Source organism: Denticeps clupeoides, chromosome 11 (genome assembly GCF_900700375.1).
Source record: "Denticeps clupeoides chromosome 11, fDenClu1.1, whole genome shotgun sequence".
NCBI classification, from domain to species: Eukaryota; Metazoa; Chordata; class Actinopteri; order Clupeiformes; family Denticipitidae; genus Denticeps; species Denticeps clupeoides.
The window spans coordinates 13,895,118-13,918,281 of NC_041717.1; the positions used below are offsets into that span (position 1 = coordinate 13,895,118).

The following is a 23,164-nucleotide window of genomic DNA, read 5'->3' on the forward strand; positions in this document are numbered from 1 at the left end:
TTTTGTAATTTGTTCCATCACAACACAATCCTGTTGTCAATATAAAAAACATTGATGTGATCTGGCATCTTCTATATATTTAATATCTTAAATAATCAGTAACATAAATGCATGTGTTCACAGTGTGCTTGTATAGTTTTGCACCTGCGTTACTGACTTGTTTTTCGCATCTTAAAACCTGCCTACGTTGAGGTGTGTTATCATCAATCATTTTCTGGTCAAATTTGTAGGTTCTGTTCCATGCACCTGGAAACGCTGAAAAAAACAGCTCAACAGCTCAATGACAGTATTTGAAGAATGTAAGTCAGGGAGTGACACCTAAACGGAGTATTTTTTCCGCTCAGCGGAACATCTGTTTTTCTTCATTGTGAGACGTGACACTGCTGCGTTAATACACACCTGACTTTCCGTTTTTTTTTTTTTTTCCTCAGACATGACCTTTATTAGTTGGTGTGTTACAATCAGTCAAATGATTCCTGTCACCATTTGCCGACTTGGATGGGGTTGAGCGAATAAATATCAACGTGCCCAACCACCACCTGTCACGCTCAGAAACAAGACCAAATAAAGCCTTGGTCCACCATCAAGGGGAGGGGTATGAAATTAATTTTTAAATCTAAAATTAAGCTTCAATATCAGTCGGAGAAAGGAAATTTGTAATGTTAATAATGTCTCGGGGCAAGGTGTGAGTCATCGCACGTCTCGCAGGCACTCTTCATATCTCAGGCTGCTGCTTACCTACACCCGTTACGTTCGGTTCCGTCGAAGGATTCAGACTCTGCTCAAAACACAGCATTCTGCAGCACGTAATTGTTTGCTTATTGTTATGGAAGGTAGATCGATTTTCTACGACTACTTTGAGCCATTCTGAATGTTCTCTACTACGAGGCAAACATGAAGGCCAATTTATGAGGTCAAAATATTATTTGATCGGCGCAACTGTCACAAATCTGCTTTCATTAACTGACACTGGATGCAAACTCATATTTTTTTAGACCCATCGCTGTAGCAAAGTCAACACGTATGTTTTCCAGCAAGATGGCTGGTGGCCCTTGTCAGCTATTCTGAGAGGGAGAGGCATGTGAACCGAGGGACACAAATGTGCCCAGTATGTCATTTTCATATTCATTACTGGCAGAATGTAACAGATGTTCCTGGGAAGTTGTCGTGCTGAACACTGTGTCCGTTTTGTGAATGCCCTAGTGTTGCATTAGTTGTATAGCTGCAAGCAAAATGCATGGAATTTAGCAAAAGATCAAACCATACTCACACGAAATACAGGCTTAATAAATAGGTCTTTATTGAATTCTCTTTTTTTTGTAGGACCAGACCAAAAGCTTCACAGCAAAAAACACAAACTTAGTAACAAGGCCTGTGGTGTTCAGGAGCTGACATTCAATGGAACAGCTGAAATCATAAATACAGTGTACAAGAGTAGAAAATCTCTATAAATATTTCTGTACAATTGTACAAATGTAGCTCCATCATTGGTTTTTGCACATTGCATGTTTTTTTGTATTCTCATAATGCATTCAGAGCAATCTGTATGATGTTGAAAATGATGATGATGATGATGATGATGATGATGATGAAAATGCAGAAAACATAGCAACATAAGAGGATCATCTGGGGAGTTAAGGGACATTAAACACCTGAAAACATGGACCCCGTGTCCTGTGAAGAGTTTATAATTTTTTTAAAATTTTGTTACCTGTTTTTCTCTCATTGGAAGACTCTCTTTGTCATTCTTTCATGGCATTTTCTTAGATGAGCCGACTGGAGGACACAAGAAAGCAGCTTCTGGATGTTTTAGAGCTGTGTTTTTATTGCACAATAAACCCAAATAATACTGAGAACAGGGGATGTGATTAAAATGTCTCAGTGTGTCGCAGTACGTTTTATGTATTAATACAAATGAAAGTGTGAATACAAGGTGTTGCCAGGCTAACTATCAAGCTATTGTTTTTCTTGCCTGTCAGTATGTGTCCAAATTACTACAGTCCCTGTCCCAGTGTGCATGAATGGGAGGGAGAGTGATATATTGAGTTCTATTTGACTGATGACTTATCCATTTCACCATGTCCAGGTGTTTCTGGCTCATCTGATGAATATCCTTTCAATAATCCGAACAATATAAAAGTGTTAATTTTTTAACAAATGACTACATCTAGAGTGAACCCTCAGCCAACCAGCAGTGTCACTGAGGAGGGGATTTGGCTGGGCTGAAGTTTAAAGCAATTAATTCTTCCCAAAATGTAATTAATTTCCAGTTCTTTCAATCGTTTAAAATCCGTGGCTGCAGTGGGAACTTGACAAGCAATCACATTATCCGGGTGTGTTCATTTCAGTCTGTCATGTTTACAGGCATTTCAAAAATCTGGTTTTAGTCAGTAATTTGTCATATACTTGACATGAAGCCGAGTTGACAGACCTGACTGACAAACTCAGAACAAGTTAGATCCAAATAAGACTTGGGGCAGGGGACGTAAAAAACTAATACTGCCAAGGTTCCAAACTAGCTAGATACACAATATATATCTAATCTCGATATCTTGAAATTTCCTCGAAATCATTGTGTAAAGTTCAGCCCTTTATTGAAAAAAAAAAAGTATAATATAGATAAGGCTCAAAGATTCTGCAGGACCACAGATCTGCTGTTGTGGAGAAGTGGCTGACATGTTAACTTTCCAACTTTTCTCCCACTGAAATGTACAACTCAGGTAGTGCTTTATCAGCAAACAAAATGCCAGTCGGAGGTTGGTACTTTGGCTGAAGTGTCCTTGGGTAAGGTATCATGTGACAGATGTTTGGAAAAATTTGAGGATCTTTGGTCACCCTAAATTAATCCACAAATTGTGCAGGTTTTCAATTAAGCGCTTGTGTATCCCATCATTGCAGAAATGACAGTAAAACAAACTGCAAACCAGTTTTTGAGATTTTTGGTGTGTTTTCCTTCCATAAAACGGACAAATGACTGAACATTTATTACAGCATTCCAAAGGTCCTAAAGCTACTGCCAGGCCCAACTTGTTGGTCCACAGTGCTTTGTGCAAGTACAATCTTTGCAGACATTCTTTACAAAAGTTTTTGAGCATTTTCTTTTGAATTAAGGTCTAGGTATTATGAATTAGTCTTTGCATTTCTGAAGGTAGGTTGTTGGCGTAAATAGGGCTTATTAAGTGATCCTGCTGATTCATTTCTTCATTTGACAAGGGAGTTGCCCCCTTAGGCAGTCTGAAATGCTGTTTACTGTGTGGTCAGTGAATACAACTCTCACTGTGTTCAAACCTGTAGCATCAATGAATCATTTGTCTTTGAGAGAAAATGCCTGGGCGTATAAAATGCATGAGAATAGGTGGGCAGGTAGGGGGCCCTGCATGCACCAAACACTTTTTTAGATCTCATTTTTAGAGAAATGAATCCAAATGAGCTTTTGATGATTCATTTCATATAGAAAATGTGTAAAACAAATCTCCTATCTCAAGCTGTAAACTGACTCGCATGGAGGGAGTCCCTGGTGCCTCTGTCTTAAAGATGGTGATGAAATTGATGGGACTGACAGCAAAACTGTTTTTTCATTCGGTCATGCTCCAGTTGGGTTAGATCCCCGCCGAAAATAAAGGCTTGACCTGCTTAAAGTATTTTCTCACACGATTGCACCAGTCAAACTGGCTACAACCAGCTACCTGCATGCAATGTTTTTTCCGCTTATGCTGGTTCATTTCGGTTTTAGTTTTGGGTAAAGAGAATTCAGAGAATTCTCACCACATTTAACCACTTGTTTTTCGGTGGAAATAAGTCCACATTCACCTCAGTGTGATTTACAAGGGAAAAAACAAAGCTAACAAACCTCCGACTAAAATGATGACATGAATCTCAATCGGTCTCATTGCACGATTCAATGCAATGTAAACAATCTTGGCAGCAGATATATAAAATGCCAATTTACAAGAGGGTCTAGTTTCTTCTTAACTAACTAGGTTATACTTAGAAAGAGCTCAAGCATACTTTAGTGTTGATTAAGAGGGAAATAGGGCATATTTCTATTCATGCCCCTTACTGCTGTAATAAAGCCTTTATAAGCAACAGTACAACAGGACAAATGTCCTCATCTATTGTTCTGCTGCTAGACATTTCTAGCATTTCATTTGGAGCACCCGGCGTGGTGAAAACGGTCATTAAATCAACACTGTGGTGATATGAAGCAAAATGAAAGCATGAGGGCAGAGTAGGCAGGGTTTGGGACGTGAGGGGATGCAGTACCATCGCATGAGGAGGTCCAGTGGTTTAAGAGGCGTTGGGTGGAGTCTGTAGCCGAGGGTCGGGGTGGGGGGGCTGCATTTGCTGGGAAAGGGAATCTCCGCAGAGGCGAGTCACATGGCTGCCGGTGAGCGTGGGTGTAGCTGAGAGAGCCGAAGCTGAAGCAGGTGGTAGTGAGGAGCGGACAGGAGAGGAGAACAGAGGAGGAGGAAGAGGAGGAGGAGGGAAAGGACAGGGTTGGGGAGACATTTCATGGCTGCCTCTGTTACAGCCTAGAACAAGAGGAAACAGAGAAGGTTTAGTCAGCAGGAACATCTCTGAAATTTTATGAAAACACCACACACACACACACACACACACACACTCACACTCTCCTTCACACAGAATGTCTCAATCTCAGCTTGTCTCTTTTACACACTCACACCATGCAGACAAGGTCTCGCAGGCACACACACACGCACAAACACACATACTGCGTACAGGATCACACATCTCACACATACACAATCCCACAGTCTTAGTGCCATGTTAATAACCATGTAACGCATGTCTTATAAATGTGTAATTAAAGAAATGTAACGTTTTATCCTTAAACCTCATATACCTCAAGCAACTTTCTGAATGTTTTAAGATATTTTACCATTTACATTTACATTTACAGCATTTATCAGACGCCCTTATCCAGAGCGACTTACAATCAGTATTACAGGGACAGTCCCCCTGGAGCAATTTAGGGTTAAGTGTCTTGCTCAGGGACACAATGATAGTAAGTGGGATTCAAACCCGGGTCTTCTGGTTCATAGGCGAGTGTGTTTCCCACTAGGCTACTACCACCATGCTGCTATGAATATAAAGCATATATTTTGGTTTTAATTATTTTAACTGATAAGGCTTTTTGTTGTTTTCAATATTTTTTTGGCCACAATAGTCCTAGTGAGGATGTTCACACTTTTACTAAATCATACCTTCCCGGGTGGAATCTAATAATGGCTGAGCCATTCATACCATCACATAATAACACAGACACACACACAAACACACATACACAAAACACATTCCTTATAGCAGTTTTTAAACAGAAGAGAGGGCAGATTTTAATCACGATGATGTACAACAGGTAGCTAGATGTGTGATTGCAGCAGAAGACTCTCCCATGTGACCGTCTTTGTGTGGGAGGACAACATAGTTTCTGGCTTTCTGTATGACTGCAGACAGATGGAGTGACTTTAGGAATGCCACAGGGAAAACAAAGGGTCACGTTCCATTTGTCCTCCATCAAGTTTGTTTCTTCTGAATGTCCCTGTCTGCTACTGGTGTCTCCATTTGAGTTTTTTTTTTATTATTTTTACATATACGTCTCGCCATCACCAAGCTTCAGGTCAGGAAATGTAAACAAGCTATGATGCTGACACCATTTCCGCCTGTATCTGCTCTCCATCTGCCTTCCCCAGTTTTCTAATGTCTGGACTATGTGAGCTTCTTTCACCATAATCCTGCTGATTTACACGATACTCATTTGTGCCAGAATTGGCCAGAAATGAAGAAAAAAAAGTCCTCCCACACAAGGGCGATTCAGTTTCTCCGTCTTAACCATGTCCCTGCAGTGGAGGAACGGAGCTGGACTTCCCTTTATGCCAGCAAGGTGTGAGGTGGGGAAGTGCGGGTTGTTTACCTGCGAGATGCCACCCTTTCCTCAGCTCAATCAGTATGACAATTTCGTGAATGGGTGACAGAAATTATACATGGGGAGGGAAAAGAGAGAGAGAGAGACACCGTTCATGAAGGGAATTAAAAAGGACGTCAAACCGAGGAGCGTGGCAAAACATCAGATGAACCAAAAATAACCCTGCGTTGGTGGGACATCGACAAGCATTTTTAAAAAATTTTTTTTTTGCCTGTTGCACCATGTCCCACCAAGACAGCAATTACTGACGATCCAGAAATGGTTTGTGGATGCATGGTAGCGTCTGTGTGGGGCAGCGGCATGACTCAATGAGCTAATTGGGGTGTTGCTGCGATTTCCTGCACAAACCAGTGGATCGGTGACCAGCGGGCAGTTTGCAGGGAAATGAATACAACGTTCTGTTGTGATGCCCTGGCGCTGTATTTAAAGTGCTGCTGGAGTTTTCTTATCCAGTTCTGTATGTGCATGGTGCAGTGACAGTCAGTGCCGTTTAGGGAATACTGAGCCAGTCACAGCATTGTTGGTTCTACAGTGTAGTTATTTCTGTCAACTTTCTGCTTTCAGTTTTTCAAGTTCTCAGTTAAAACTTTAGGATAATCTATCAGACTGAAGGGTGGATCTTGTCTGCAATGTTGCCAGATTGGGTAGTTTTTGTTTGGTATTTTGTATTGGGAAGCTAATTCTTGTTTTAGTATGTTAAGATGTCACATATCTTCCGTTCATGTTTTTTTTCATTGGAGCATCTTGGCTGAAACAATCAGATATATGGCAACACCATTCCCACTATTGATGGGAGAGGGTTTACATCGTCCATAAGGAGCTAATGGCATGTGTGAGGGCTGTCAGTTGTCTCATCCCATTTTAAACTGTTTATAAAAATATATAAAAAAAAATTGTGTTCTGGGTGATAGAAATAACTACACACCAACATAAGGAGTAATTATTTTCTACTCTTCAAGGTACAGATAGGAACCTTAGTGACTTCAGTTCTTGCAAATAAAATCAATTAATGTAATTTATAATTAATAATTATTTAATAATCATTTCATTAATGTCCCCGTACTGTAATTTTTGTCTGCGTAACTATGGCTTATGGCTTTTATTAATAAATGAAGGCACTATGACACAAATTAAAAATACAAATATCTTAGTGTAATAACTTTTTTATAAATGTTTAATGCTGCAATATCCTCATCCTTAGCACTAATCTGTTTTCTAACAAAACTACTTTAAACACCATGACCTGTGTCTAACCTGAACATAATTTATATAGTTGCATTAATATATTTTTGTGTGAGTGGCAAAAAAACTTTTTTTTTCCTTAGCACTCACAAAAACAGAAGAGCATTAAGAAAAGCATGACCTCAGCATTAGCCCTGGTAACATTTTCATCAAGCATGAGAGTAGAAATCCACCATCCGAGGTGAGATTCCAGCACAAATTTCCACCTGGACCAAATTAACGGCGGCCATTAAAAAAACAGGAACGTGTCGGACTGCAAAGGAGGCAGAGGAAACTCGGAAAAAGGAAAATCCACCACCACCAGCCAATTAGCATCAGTGGCTTCCAGCTGCCACGGCTCCAGTGGACCTCTGCCCGAGATGCATATTTATGCCAAAATGCTTCTCGCTAATTATGTATTAAGAATTTATGTCTGCATTTTAATTCAGATGGAATTTGGTGTTGAAATGTCTGTTAAAGTCTACCGCAGCACAGAAACAGCCTGTCTGCTTGACAATAATAATTCGTTTTATCTCTGGAAAAGACAAATGCATGAGCATCTTCATAATTATTATTATTTAATATTAACTACACTGGGTCTTTTCTTTTCTAATCTGAAAACATAAAGCATGAAATAGGAAAAGGGGTTAGGGGAAAAAAAGACTGGAAAAAACATGAAAAAATTCCAAAATGAAAATCTTTTATTGTCATACATCTTAGAGGATGAGTGCAAATAAAGAGCTTGTGATAAAATCTAACAATCACTAAGCTGTGGACCATAAGGCATCAGTAAATACAAGCTTTTTTTGTTTTGTTTTGTGTCTTTAAAACGTCACTCTACAATACAAAGACTGAGTCATTAAATTAAAAACAGCAACAATGCACACAACAATATAGGAAAATGACTGAAACCATCAGAAGAAGAAGAAGGAATGAATGGATGTCATAACAACAGCACCACAATGTGTACATTAAAAAAGGTCAAAAAGAAAGATCAAAAGGATAAAGAAGGAGACTTTTTTGTACACTTGAATGGTATGAGGGTCACATGGATGATGATCCACTGGGTCTCAGGTTCAGTCAGCTTGGCACTAAAACTGATGATGGACTGCCAAATCAACATCAGTCTTTTCAAACACATAAATAGGGCCTTAGAATCGTCTCACTTTATAGACCATATCTCTATAAACACTATCATTCTCTGAAACATTAGTTATTTACATGCCCTGCACAGATAGCCTTCACTGCAGGATATGAATGTTTACGACAATTAAATTCACTTTTTTCTTTTTCTTTTCACTTACTTCACATTTAGATCTGATAGGCCCGATGCCGGTGTTGATCTCTTACAAAGCGCCTCATGCATTTAAAAGTATTAAAATGTATACAAATATAAAATGAGAAACATTTATCTAATTTACAATATCTGATTTATTCTGAAGTGATCTGAAAATAGACTTGTGTGCTCCCCAAAAAAACAAAAAAAAACAGCAGCAAAATATCTCATATGCTTTCATGAATATAGATTGTGTGTATTTTGGACAGCTTCTGACGTGAACAGATTGTCAAGATCTAGTAGGTGCTGGCACTGTCTTCTCGAAAAAGGATAGAAAAGAGGAAAGCAGTTCTGCGGTACTTTTAAAGCCATTAGTGTGATGACAGTATAGACGACGATGTTTTTTTTTTCATAGGAATATAGAAAAATGGCCTCTTTTGGGTATAGTAGTATGTGTATGCAAACACGCCAGGCATGCAATAGTCATAGTATGGTTTCAGAAATGCGCTTTTGTGATTGAAAGTTTTTTTTTTCAGAGAGAGAAAGAACAATTGTCTACGTCGTATGGCCACATCTGTACATACAGGCTCAGAAACAGCACGAACGTGATCTGTGCGGTTTGTCACAGTTTATCATGATACATTTCAAGTGTCGCCGACTCACATTTAAAACGGATGCCACACAGCGATGGGTCCGTAAAAACCAGTGCAGAATCACATGCTCCTCCCTGTTTCTTTTTTTTTTTTTTTTGTCGTTTTTCTTCACAGACATTATTGATTGAGGTGATCGGGAGCAGCGGTTTCACAGCGTCCTAAATGTGTATTAACAAAGAGGCGCCTAAACATCCACGCACAGGAAATGCAAACAAGCAGATGGCAGGAAACATGGCAGGAAGGTCAGGGAGATGGCAGACAGCTAGAAAAGGAAGTACATTTGCACAGAAGGTACATCGGTACGTTCATCCTACAACTAAAAAGAAAACAGTGTATAAATACATACACACTTGCACACACAAATGCACAGGAAAAGAAAAATTACGGATTTGCATTTGTTCATCAAAATGCATTTAAACTGCACAAGGGTGTGACTCATGACACAATAACCTGTCATACGTATACGTGTAACATTAAAGAAGCAAACCAACCGAAAATAAATACATAGGTTAAAAACAAACAACAATAAAAAGAAAAGGAAAATATTTATAGGTTGGGTGAGAAAGGAAAACAGATTCCTCAGATGATCGAACAGAAAACATGAGTCCGTTGAAATGTTTCGTGATGGTTTTTGGGAGGAGTGCACGAGCTGAGGATAAATTATCACGCACAACCCACAGTCTCGGTTTGGCGTCCTATCTGTCCATTTAAAATCCCTCGTTTATGTTCGATGTATTTGATCTTATGAACCTTTTTTTGATAATGGGGGGAGGGGGGGGGGGGGGTCCCCTCACTCATTTGACATACTCAGCTGACTTCCAGAAGTGTCCGGGGTGAGAGAGGCGCCGGTTGCGCTTGGGCAGTTTCTCCAGCAGCTCCACCAGCTTGGAGAAGGTGGGCCGGTCCTCCTGCTCGTACGCCCAACAGAAGAGCAGGATGTCCTGCAGGGTTCAAACAGCACGGAGTCAGAAAGAGCCAACAAACGTCACAAAATGGCATCTGAAATGTTTAAACAGAATATCTTTAGCTTAAAAAGTGAAAGTAAACTGCAGCAGACCGCAGCATTAATAATTCATCACAAAGCTCTCAGACTGCAGACAAACATGGATGTACCACAGATATTTTTAATCCAAAGACCAAATATGTATAAAAGACCAAACAACTCCGGACATGGCTTTCTCTCATTCTTTGTGTTGTCTTCTTATGGAATTTATGCCATTTTTTTCAGACGCCCTTATACGGAGCGACTTACAATCAGTAGTTACAGGGACAGGCCCCTGGAGACAAATCAAATTCAAATTTTATTTGTCACATACACAGTCATACACGGTATGATGTGCAGTGAAATGCTTTCTGCAACTGCTACAGACCACAGTATTGCAAATGTTGCAAGTAAACAATGAACCAATATGCAAATATTGCAAACATAACCAAGTATTACACTTTTACGTCTTTAACATAAAATATGTGTAACTGGTAGGGTGAAGGTGTGCAAATGAGTTACAGATTTTTTTTACAATGTTTAAAGAAAGAGAGAAAGAGCCATAAAATAAAGAGCAGTAAGGACCTAAAAAGCGCAGTCATTTTGTGCAAGGTGGTTTTGTGCTCAGGGTGACACAGGAGACACTCAGTATCTTGCTCAGGGACACAATGTTAGTAATGGGGTTTGAACCCGCTAGGCTACTAACACCCAATAATCTTCTTCACATTCTTTCAGTGACACGCATAATTATCAGTTTTACAAAAATTGCCCAAAGTTAAAAGGCACACAGTGCTTATGTTTGCTTGTTTGTGGCCTTTTTTTGAAACATCTGTTTAGTTACAATAATTTGCGGCAATTGTCTAAGCATGTGCTGCAATCCTTCAACCCACAGGTCTGCTCTTGCATCGTTTTTGGAATACATCACTGCTCTCCCTCCCACTATATACATAAAATGCAAGATTTCGCCAGTGTTTTGCTCATGGGCTCACCCTACAGTTGCTGACCACCATCATAAATACCAATAATACTTTTATGGTAATTATCCATAGCAACTTACAATCAGTAGTTACAGGGAGACGCTCATGGGTTAAGTGTCTTGCTCATGGACACAACGTTAGTTGTGCCCATGTGACTTTGTGGTATTCTGGTTCATTGGCGAGTGTGTTCCCCTTTAGGCTATTGCCACCCCTATAATTAGTTTTGCAAGTTTACATTTGTAAGGTATCTTGGTATCTAGTGGGTCATGAGAAAGCAGCTAGAGCTGGGTGGCCACTAGTCCTGGGAGAAAAGCCTTTTATTCTCTTGCCCCTAAGTCTGAGCCTGCTAAATAATGAGATGGAATCTCATTACTGAGAAGCAAATCATCATCAAAAGAGGATATTTACACCAGAGTGCAGAGTTACTCTGGCCCAGGAGCTGATGATCTGCTCAACAATCACTTCTTCCATGCTGTTGCTTTAACACGGTTGAAGCCATTTTCTGATGGTCTTAAATTTGTCTGCTGCTCCAATAAGAGGTAATGAATATATGCCACACTACACTACACTATGCACTACTACATTTACATTTATGCCATTTATCAGACGCCCTTATCCAGAGCGACTTACAATCAGTAGTTACAGGGACAGGCCCCCCCTGGAGCAACTTAGGTTAAAGTGTCTTGCTCAGGGACACAATGGTAGTAAGTGGGATTTGAACCTGGGTCTTCTGGTTCATAGGCGAGTGTGTTACCCACTAGGCTACTACCACCCTACTACTACTATTATCGTATCCTATAATTCACAGCCTTTTTGAAGGTTTGCAAATGCCCAGAGCATAATATACACATGTGTGTGCACAAATTGTCAGGGAATTGGAATCTTTCTAAACATTTTGGATATAGTTTAAGCCTAAAGCTCTAAGGACATCATATCAGTATGATATGTCACCCTAGAGTTATCTGTTTCCAACTAGCTGACATAAAAAATCAGGGGAAGAAAACGAAGGCCTCGCTGTGATCAGCGCTGATCATCTCAGGCACTCACCGATATCTCCTTGCCCATGCCGATCTGCGTGAGGTTAGGCTTCATCCCACTCCCGACCTGCCAGATAATCACCTCGGCCGGCTGGTTCTTGTAAGGCCACTCGCGAGCATGCAGCTCGTACCATATAGTACTGTAGAGAAAAGGCAATTCCCATTCAGCATCCATGGGACAGCACAGTTTTTGTGGTCAGAAACTGATCATTGATGAAGGTTCTAGAAGACGCAATGCCTAGTACTGTAATATCTGCTCATTCATATTGGACCTAACAGGGCACCCAGTCGTGGGTGGTCATTTAATATGAGAAATGAATCAAGAGAAGTCTCAGCGTTAGGTGTGTCTAAAGGTGTGAAGTGCTCTGATAAAGTCTATAAAAGAGCAGGGCGGGGAGGGGATCTGACGGAGCACTTATATCCCAGATGGACGTCACCCCGAAGGATAAGCATGTGTTCAGAGTTCACCAATTCACAGTTAAGATCTAATTGAGTTTAATTTACGATCACAGAGTCAAGTGCCAACACCGGGTTAACCAAATTAGTGCAAAGTGATCCTAAGGTAAATAAGAGCCCACTAATTAGATGGAAGAAATGACTTAATAATACAGAGTGTGACGAGGGCACAGGGAAATTAAAGACGTATCACATGGGGCCTACTGGGGTCTATATACAAATTAATGTAAATCAAATTTTTACCACATTCGTCCCATTTGCAGTTATGTGACAGGGATGTGTGGTCTAAAAATGGCACTGTGATGTAAGAAGGAAAGAAGGGGGGGGAAAAGACAAGCCTCGCGGTCACCTTTAGGCAACAGAACGTGGAACAGACCAGCTGGGCAGATTACATGAGCACTAGACCCAGGCTTGTAGAGTGACAGGGTGACAGAGCGTCCATATGGGGGGACATCTGAGAACGCAATTGGGTTAGAAGTCAGCAGAGCAGCGTCCACGCACCCACGCACTCAGCCCCATACCCCCTTCATGCCATGTCATAACCTCCACGAGGGTCCCATTGAAGCAGTATTAGTGCCATCCGCCGAGACAGACAAACAAAATTTTATTTAATTAATAAAGAATACAAGCTCTAAAGTAAAGTCACATATATGCCACCCTACATGATTACAGACCCCAAAATGTACTCTTTTTAGTTGCAGTGCCATGTAGGGTACTTAGATGAAATGTCCATGAATAATTTTTTTAAATGTGATCCTCTCCAATGGATAAATTAATTGAATGTATTAATTGAATTTTGCTCCTCTAGTAGTAAAATGTTATGTATTTAATTATACAGTATGGATTACCTGTATATTCTAATATCATATTTGCACCCTGTTGCTAACGACAGCACCATGTGCTAAGAAAGGGGCTTGCTTGGTAGTTATCTGTATCATAAAGAAGAGAAACCCAGAACATGATCCTTAGTTATCCTTATAAACAGCGTTAAAAATGGGAGGAGCTACATTCTTGACAGCTCTCATATTAGCACATGTGCAAATATTAAAGACTGTGTTTCTTTGTCCATTTCTTAATGTAAAACTCGAAGACACCTTTGGTCTGTTGGCAAACCAGCCTGACGCACAGCATGTCGTGCTGCGCTTTATGCCAGTTTGAAAGCAGCGCCCTGTGTGCATACTGTGTAATCTGATCTGCGCCTTGCAGTGTTGCCTCTCTGTATACTTGTATATGGCTAATATGGAATCCTCTTTACTCCTGTCCTTCAGTCCGCCTGGCGGTGTCTGGGGAAACTCACCCGAAAGCGAAGACGTCCGACTGCTTTGAGAAGGGGAGTTTGCCTTCCTCTGTGTCTGGGGAGAGCTGACGCACAATCTCGGGGGCCAGATGACACAGCCATCCATTGGGGATTCGGAGCTTGTCCTCCCTCCTGCTGCAGAGGGGAGAGGAGCAGAGGCATCAGCTCACCCCAACTGTTACGGGAAGCCAAGGTCAGGAGCAAAAACGTTTCTATGCTTTAAATACCTGCCCCGCTCCAAGTCATTTTTTATTCATATATTTTCATTTAGCAGATGCTTTGATCAGAATCAGGGGGGGGGGGGGGGGGGGGGGGGGGGGGGGGGGGGGGGGGGGTTGTAGCAAGAAGCAAACTCAGGTATGGCAAAATAATAACGTGACGCAATTACTGCACACTACATGTGTAGTGCTCTAGTATATTCATATGTCCTCGTATGATAAAACAGAATATTTGAGACATACTTTCATCATGCCATATTTCGCTAGTTACTTCTCGGAGAGAACTAAATAAAACTGCCCACCCAGCTCTTTTTTGATCACAGGATTTTGTGCAGCACCCCATTCTCCTCAGTTCTCAATATCGCTGGTCAAAGATCTTCACTATACGGGTCAAGGAACAACATCCATGGGCATCCACTGGAATTTTACCAGCTTTATAGTGGGTGAGCTAGCAAATGTCCATAAAAAGCAATCTGTATAAGGTTCCGATTCCTGAGGTTTGCAGGGGTTAAACAGGCCATTATTGATCACTGAGCATGTAAAAAGCACTTGCCACTCAAATTAGTAAACTTCATTGTTTCTGCAAAACACTATTAAAAAATTTAATGTACAGCCATGCAAAAAGCATATTCACGGCCATTTTATGTTTGCAAATGTGGTTACCATTATTAGAAATTAATCCGTTAAAGACACACATCAATTAAATTAACAGAGAGGAGCTGTCCATGGTGCTGATTCACAGAGCGTTGAAGCTACAAACTTCATACAGCATTGTGTCAAGAGAAATCCAACGGTCCTCCAGTGCAGCGGGCTGCAGACAGGTTTTACCGCCCGGGGGCAAATTCATTCAAGCGCTTCCACTGCCAAATGGTGCCACTGCTTGACTGAGTTAAGATGCTCCTTTCAACAAATTCCCAACACAAGACAAATGCCCAGAGTGAGTCACTTCTATAGGAACCAGTGGTGCCATATGGTGCCCAGTGACTCATTAGAACATATACGACCTTCAGGCATATACGACAAGGTTGAAAGGTCGGTGCCAGTGATAAGACATTGGGCCTACTTATAAAAGCACAAACTCTTGCCTTGTTGATGTAATACTCTGGATCAATGTTGAGTGTTCTTGTTAACTTTTAATGGTCCCTTTTTTCCATTTTGTGTGGGGGACGCGCCATAAAGCACCCTGGGCGCAATCTGACTGAATCGGAAATGTAGATCCACCGATGACTCAAGCTCTCAATCATGCTCGGAGCCCCATCGAACCTGAGACTCTAAGCACCCTGACATTTCCAGCTACTTTAATATGCATCCCGAACGTTGTCTGCGTGCACCACACTGCGCACCTCATAAAGCCTGGCCTCTCCAGGCGCACTGTTCACACAAAATATGAAAATTGGTCTCGAAAGGCTTGAAAATGTATGTTTTTAAGTTTGTGCTTCATTCAAAGGTTTTAAGATAACACTCTGCTTTACTCACAAATGGGCTACCGTTTCACCATCTGTACAGTCCAAGGAGATTAACAAAACAAGCAGCAGCAATTTTACCCTGGCTTTGCCTCAATTTACACAAATTAATTTGGAGGGTCGACCTTAACGCCTACAATTGGGCCTAATGATGGAAACATGATGAGCTGGGAGCTCTACACTTCATTTTAAGTCTCTAACAGTCCATAGTCATGATTGACGACTGACAGATTAGTTCCCTAATCGGTTACATAGCAACCTCGAGCGTACAGCTTCCGGGTACCTGTCATGGCTGCCCACCGCTCACCAAGGGTGATTGTTAAAAGCAGAGGACACATTTTGTTGTGTGCACCGTGTGCTGTGCTGCAGTGTTTCACAATGAGTTTCACTTCATTTTCTGTGAAGTGAATTAATTACTTTAATTGCACTCTTTGTAACGTAGATGCATCTAGCAATATCAGAACAGGCACAGGGTGGGATGTTCCTCGCAAGATAAACAATAAAGAATAAGATATATAGATAACAGTGTGATGTTTAGCCAACAATGCTAATTGAGCTCTATAAAGATACGATAATTGAATTAGTGCAAAGGAAAAGTGCTCACAGAGCAGGAGCAGAAAGTCATAAATGCTGTAAGCATAAAATGCAAATATAAGGTAAAAAACAGTAAACGTCAAATATATAAGTAAAAAATATTTGCACTTAAATCAACGGGACATTGTTGTAAGAGTAGAGACGTGCCACATAAATACCTCTGAAAATAACTGATGAAACTAAATAGAACGTTGCATGCATGGCCAACACAGGGCATGCACCCACGCCATTCACTCACACACTCACACCTAGACAGTCACCAATGCACCTAGTGTTCATGCCGCTGGAAGAATCTCTTCACAATCATCCAAATATACTTGGATCTGTGACTGGGATGAAGCTGATTATTTTGCCTTGAAAAAAAAATGCAGAGCAGAATGTCAATGAAAGAGTCCTTGCCAATATCATTATTTCACACCTCCTGTGAAGTGGTGGAGGTTTCCCGTCCCGGTTTCATGAAGATAAAACCCACTGGAACGGCTTTCAAGGAATTCCTTTTTTTGTTGCCTTTCTCCCTTGATCACAGTACCAAAGTGTTGCTAAGGAACACATCTTTTCATGTCAAGCGTGTGGAAAAATATCACAAAGAGTCTACGGCTCTGAACCGTGGCAGCGTTGGGGAGAGAATGCGAGCATTCGTCTTCGGGAGCAGAAGAACACGCCGTCGCTCCCTCTCAAAACGTCCCTCCTACTCCAGTCTTCGCCTGCAGTGAGTGGCGGCTTGGGGTTTTAATTCCACATCTCTACACAAACCGTCAGCTCGTGAAAGTACTGTAAACGTGGGAGTCACGCTTGTGCACGAGCCTTTGCTTCAGCTCTACTGTAATGAGCATGAGTTTGGCCATCGTCGACTACAAGAGCGGCTGTGAAGGTGCTTTTACTTCCAACTCAGTATCACTATCAGCAACAACAACAAAACCTTTAGGGTCTTCAATTGCGGTAAAATTCTGCTTGTACTTGTGACCGATTATAACGCTCGGAACGGTGCTTTTCTGAAATGAATTTTCAGTCCTTGGCACATTACGCATGTAGCCGTGCTCTGCTTTACTGCTCATCTGCAGACCCTTAATGTACAAAATTCAGATATGCCGTGGCTGTTATTAACAAATAATAAACATACATGATTTCTTTAATGGCAAATGAACCAATCCAACGTTCAATGTGTTAATTGGACTGTCTGCTGTTCAGACAAACTGTGCCGAATCTGTCTTGTTAGGAGGGAATAAAATTAATTGCTCATCATGGTTGGGGAAATTTAAATAAACTAATTGAGAGAAATTTGCATCATGTGACAAACTAAAGTTGTCCTCATTATTTTGACAGAAAGGTCAGGCAGAGAGTGGCACACTGTTAAACAAGGTTCCTGACAGGGGGCCTGTTTACTGGCTTATTTTTACTCTCTTTCAGCGGTGGGGAGACAGCCTGCTGATTGGCTGGTCTAATGTAGTGTGGAGAGACAGGGCCGGTGTGTAGCTGATCTCGATAAAATATCGATGAGAAATTGATGAGGACGTGTCATGGATCTGCTACAGCTGCGATGCCTTCATCAGTATCATTACCTTCACTTATTACAATTACATAGAGTGGCACAAAGACAAAACAGAGGGACATACCTGCCCGCTTGAAGGACACCGGAGATGGTGAAGAGGCCGAAATCAGTGATGACCACTTTACCATTGTCGTAGAAGACATTCTTTGACTTCATATCTTTATGCAGGATTCCCTTTGCATGCAGGTATCCCATGCCCTAAACAAGAAAAAACAGCATGATTCAGAAAGCCAAGGTCATGTGTCATGTTTCATTGAGTGATTGGGTTGGGTGTGAACTTTAACACAGTTTCTGTGCGGTGTAATTTGTTACGGTATAAGAATTACCTTAACCATCTCCTGCGCAATTTGTCTGGTCTTGTTGACGTCGAGGATGACTTTGGCATCCCTGACCACCGAGTAGAGTGTCCTTCCTTTGCACAGGCTTTAACAGGGATAGAAAGGCACAACGTGACTATGCCATAACGTCCTCTGCCACTAACCACATAGTGGTTATTTCAGGCAGTGCATGTACAGACATTCAGCACTAAAATTGGATCGCATTTCATCGGATTATGCCTCATGGCGTCATGGTGGCCACCGCGGCCCATTACTACCTCCGTCTGTGAATCATAAGGTATCAACTTCTGCAGACAGGTTCCGTGCCATTCTGAACCGAGTCCCTAACCAATGCTTCGCCCAGCAGGGGAGGAGAGGCAGCGAGCGGCCACCACCTCGGTGACACCCTGACCCCTCACTGTGCTGCCCTGAATGGGTGACTGTTTGTCACCGGAGGGCTTGTTGTGCGGCGCTGTGCATGCATATTCATTAAGGGCCCCGCGTGGCTAATGCTTTCTTTGGGCCCTTCTGGTGATCTTTCCTGTGACGCACAACTGCAGACACTTTCCTCCATAAACACCCATCCACTGTCATCAATTACTGAGCCAAAGCAATTCTGGCAGTGACACACACTCTGCATTAGCACAGTCGGAATATAAAATAAGTAGTTTGTGTCAACTCTTATTGAGCTGTGTTAAATTCTTCTGTGTGGAGTTTAGCACCTAGGCTGTCACGCTGGTTTGACATGGCGAGGCAGTAGATCTGGAACGATGGCTGGACACATACGCACGACGTCACGAGACAGGGGTTTACTAGATGGTAAACGGGACAGGGAAGACATCAAGTAACAATGACCTGGCGGCGAACAGATACGAACAGGGCAGCTTTATACAATCAAACACAGGTGAATACAATCAGGAAACTTGGCAACACAGGACGAACATGAAACTCCGGTCCGACCTCCAGACCCAGCATCTATGAGGAAAAAGACAGTTCCTGTCCCAGGCTTAGTCAAAATACAAACAATTAATATCTATATACTTGAACTTGGAAATATTCTGCCTCTTGCTGTCTCTTTTGTTTAAGTAAATGTTCTTTAATGTATGATTATATGACTTCATTTTCAACCTTTTTGCTCACATAAGATCTCAGCCATAAAAAAAAACATATCGGAGAAATGCACTGACATTCATTACCAGGCCACTCAGAACTGATTTGTAAAAATAATATGAATTTTGAGGCATGATTTAGTGTACTCCTTCCATGAATTCTGCAGGCATGTAATTTCCAATGGCCTATGACCACCTGGGGAAAAACAAATTCTGCCTATTAGTGCAATCATACGGTGACAGCGTTTGAACAGAGTACTCAGAGGGGCCGTCCTTAAAGAAACATTAGAGTTGCAGTGTAGCATGTTCTTCACCCCCCCCTCAACCCCCCAAACACCCCAACCGACAGATTCATCTGGAATGTATCTGGAATATAAGGCGAGTCCCAGGTTCAATGGTGAATACGAAGGGTGACAGCCTGGACTCAAATAATTCCATCTGGTGTGAGAGGGGATGCTGCAGTTGGAAACAATCTGACAGTGGCCTGCTTTAGCTGTCAAAACCTTAGGAAAGCAGAGCTGGGGTTATAAAAAAAAAAAAGAATTAAAAGGCTCTTTCAGACAAAAAAGGACTTTATAACTGCAAAAAGAAGCATTTCGGGTTGGCCCTTGATCTTCTAAACCTAATTTTTCCTTTTCTCTCTATATGAAGACATTCCATAACTTCTGCTGACTATGCTGCTAAAGCTGCTTGGTACAATTTACATCCAAAAGTTCTTAAACAATTTGTCACAAATAAGCTTGTTCTAGACAGAAATTCAAAGCTATAATCAATTAAAGCGCTATGTGGTTCATCCTTTTACGGTGGCTTGAACATCCTAATCCCAACATGCTGCCATTTCCCTTTTCTATATGCAAGTACAATGCTTTAATCTTAAATGACTAATAAACTAATTACAGGACTCATAATTACATTTATATTTTACTTTACTTTACTTCACTTTATTTTGCAGACGCTTTTATCCAAAGCGAATTACAGGAGGAAGACACCAGCAATTCTCGTTCGATTTCTATAGATTTTGAGTTTACAATAACTAAGAGCCCTGATAAGGCCTAACTTGTCAGCAAAGAACATGCTCGGAGATTGTTAAGTGCTAGATGAGGAAAAAAATTTGTTTTTATTTATTTATTTATTTATTTTGTGCAGTGTGTTTGCATGTGCGTGTGTAAGTGTTAGATTTGTCTGAAATACTTTTTGAATAAGTGGGTTTTCAACTGCTTCTTTTGCTAATATTAATGTAAAAATACGAAATTATTTTAAATGTATGTGAATATTTACACAATAATGAAATTAATGTCATAATGTTATATATAGAAAACTTAATATTTTGTATCTATGATCTATGATATAGTAATGGTTTATAACTGACCTGTGTTATCAGTCAATGAAATCAAGTCACTGAAAAATTAACTTTTTTGATTTACAAGAATTATTATAATAATAATTATCAGTTCTTGGGAGAGAATGGTCCTCTGATCTTTTCTTCAAAAGAAAATGTTTCTGTTTCTAATGAGTTAATAGGGGTATAAAATGCAGAAATAATTTAATTTAATTAAATATTGAAGCTATAGTTTATCTGTCATAATTAAATGTACAGTAGCCAAATTCAGCACAGTGACAAAAGTAACTCTGAATTAGAGACAGTCAAATCCTACAACAGACACTGAGATATTTTTACAAACAGTCCCTACAGATTAATTTTTTTTTTTTATGAGGTGGGACATTAGTTCCAGATTAGCACAGTCAGGCTGTACTGCTATGCACTGAGACCAGGCTAGAGAGGCTGGGAGTATGAAGAGGGCAGACACAGGAAGAGGAAATGCCGAGGAGATGTCCTCCAGCCACCAAACATTTGGCCTCATTAACAGCCTTGCACCCCAGACCAGGCACATGTGAAATAAATAGGGCAGGGTGAGGCGTGCACAGCGACCAATGACAGGCCCAGTGCCGGGGGCTAAAGGTCTTTTTTAAGATCACTTGGAGGAGACTAAGGCATTGCGGGAAAATTAAATCATATATATGTCAGAGGGACACACTGGCCACTGCCACTAGGTTTCTTGTGAAATGCAGCTGATGTGGCAGTATATTGTTCCATTGGTTAAAAAGCAGTGTACTCTGTACCAGCATTCAGAATTATTCTAAATCCCATTTTTAAAACCAACAGAATCATGTAGTCTGCTTTTGCAGAAATTGACAATGGGCTAAGCCCATTTTGTCTTATTTCTCTTATATACACATCAAACAAGCCTTTCTGTTGACATTTTCTTAGTCTTTCCCAAACATTAAATCCCATTAAATCTATCTAAATGGCTAGTCAAGGCAACTATCACACTATTATGCATTCATGCTGGGAAGAGATTTTGCTACACGGCATCCCAGCAATTTGAGCTGTCAGTGCCGTCTCTCGTCCATCACGACTGAGACGTGTGTGCATGCGACTCGTTTTGATGCATTCAGTCATGGCTTTGCAGAGATCTTTGACAGTGTCCAAACAAACACCATCAACTGTGCATGACCGGTTATGTTATGGGAATGTGTTGCCACACTACTCATCTCTGGCACAAAGTCTCTCCCAAAATAAGTGTTTGCATAAGCAAAAAAAAAAAAAAAAAAAAAAAAACACGTATCCAGGGTCAAAGCCTTTCAGCTACATTGACACCACCCACGTACCCGAATGGCAAGGAAAGCAACCAGACAGTTCCATGTGATGGAGTCACCAAGCAACTGAACTGAAAAAGTGGGTGTGCTGATCTGCACAGCCATCTCACAAAATTACTGCCACAAGAATGGCCTTCATTTCATTCTAAATTTCAATACTAACATCGGTTGGGTAGACTGTACAACAAATGAAATTAATTTGAAAGGCTTTTTTCATGAAAAAAATGATCTGCGCATGAATAACGAATAATTCACACATAATCTTCACAGATTGCATGCGGCATATGACATACTGGCCTTAATATATAAAATACCACAAATATCAGATGATTACATTTGTAACAAAACACATATTTGTCACCATCTACTGGTATTACGTTTCTTGTCAAGAGGGTAAATGTCATGTGTAAGACAGCCCCATTTATGTTCATACATATATAGAAAATAAGCAAAGAAAGAAAGGAGCATTGCAATTGGCCATATTGTGTAGTAGATTGTGAAGTGAATGACTCACCTGGTGATGATGGCCAGGTGAGGTGGGCTCATGCAGGCGCCCATAAATAGCACTACATTCTCATGCCGTGTGTTGCGGTAGGCCATCACCTCCCGCTTGAAGGCCTTGAGCTGGTCTTCGTTGTCGCGCTCTATGTCAATGAGCCGGATGGCCACCTCTCCGTGCCAGCGGCCATGGTAGACCTGGCCGAAGCGGCCCTTGCCGATGAGCTCGCCGATCTCCAGCTGCTCGAAGGGGATGTCCCACTCCTGCAGGAAGATGCTGGTCTGGCTGGCCTTGCGAGGGAAGTTTCGGGCAGACAGCAGTGACAGGTTCATCTCCTCGAACTCGTCCGCAGAGTCCTCTGCCTCGTCATTGCCTTCCTCATTCTGAGAGACAAACAGATGACAAACATCATTAAATGCATTTGCCATGTATACCCGTCCACTCTACATCCATCCATTCTCGCCAACCAGTTTCAACTGCTACAAACGAACTAACCTGCATTGTATTGTAATTATTGCAGTCTTCTTTTAACACAATGATAAAACCCCCCAAAAAACAAGCTAGAGAGAACACAACATATGTATACAATATCCACTGCAGTATTACTCACATCGGATGTTGGCTCCACTTCAATTTGTAGTAGCGGGTTTCCTGTATTACTGAAAGAGGACAGCATGATGAGGAGCGGTAATGAACAGAGAAAATGAAATTCAAAATCCCCTAAAAAAATACGCTCTGCGTATCTTCCCAACACGGATAAATACTTATTAACGCTAATATGGATGCATGTGTGGTGGCTGCGCAGGCAATCAGCAAGGAAAAAAGAAAACACGTGAAAGTGGCTGTTTTTGTTATTTCATTCTTTTATGATTTTTTTCCCTCCCCCTATGATGATCATGCCTCGAGTAAGACAC

At 41.1% G+C, this 23,164-nt stretch overlaps 1 protein-coding gene across 3 annotated transcripts in view; it reads right to left on the minus strand.

Moving 5' to 3' along the window:
* Nucleotides 1–1,278: 1,278 nt before the first annotated feature.
* ksr2 (kinase suppressor of ras 2) overlaps nucleotides 1,279–23,164 on the minus strand; it is a 73,840-nt gene continuing 51,954 nt past the window's right edge. For 2 of the 3 annotated variants that reach the window (XM_028995985.1, XM_028995982.1), the window contains 7 exons: nucleotides 22,861–22,909; nucleotides 22,266–22,633; nucleotides 17,994–18,090; nucleotides 17,732–17,865; nucleotides 13,844–13,978; nucleotides 12,101–12,230; nucleotides 7,845–10,035 (listed from right to left, as the gene is read on the minus strand). In XM_028995985.1, the coding sequence (XP_028851818.1) occupies nucleotides 9,889–10,035; nucleotides 12,101–12,230; nucleotides 13,844–13,978; nucleotides 17,732–17,865; nucleotides 17,994–18,090; nucleotides 22,266–22,633; nucleotides 22,861–22,909 (1,060 nt within the window). In that variant the 3' untranslated portion in view covers nucleotides 7,845–9,888. Of the gene's footprint in view, nucleotides 4,533–7,844; nucleotides 10,036–12,100; nucleotides 12,231–13,843; nucleotides 13,979–17,731; nucleotides 17,866–17,993; nucleotides 18,091–22,265; nucleotides 22,634–22,860; nucleotides 22,910–23,164 lie in introns of those variants that run through there. The other variant, XM_028995984.1, reaches the window with a different exon arrangement.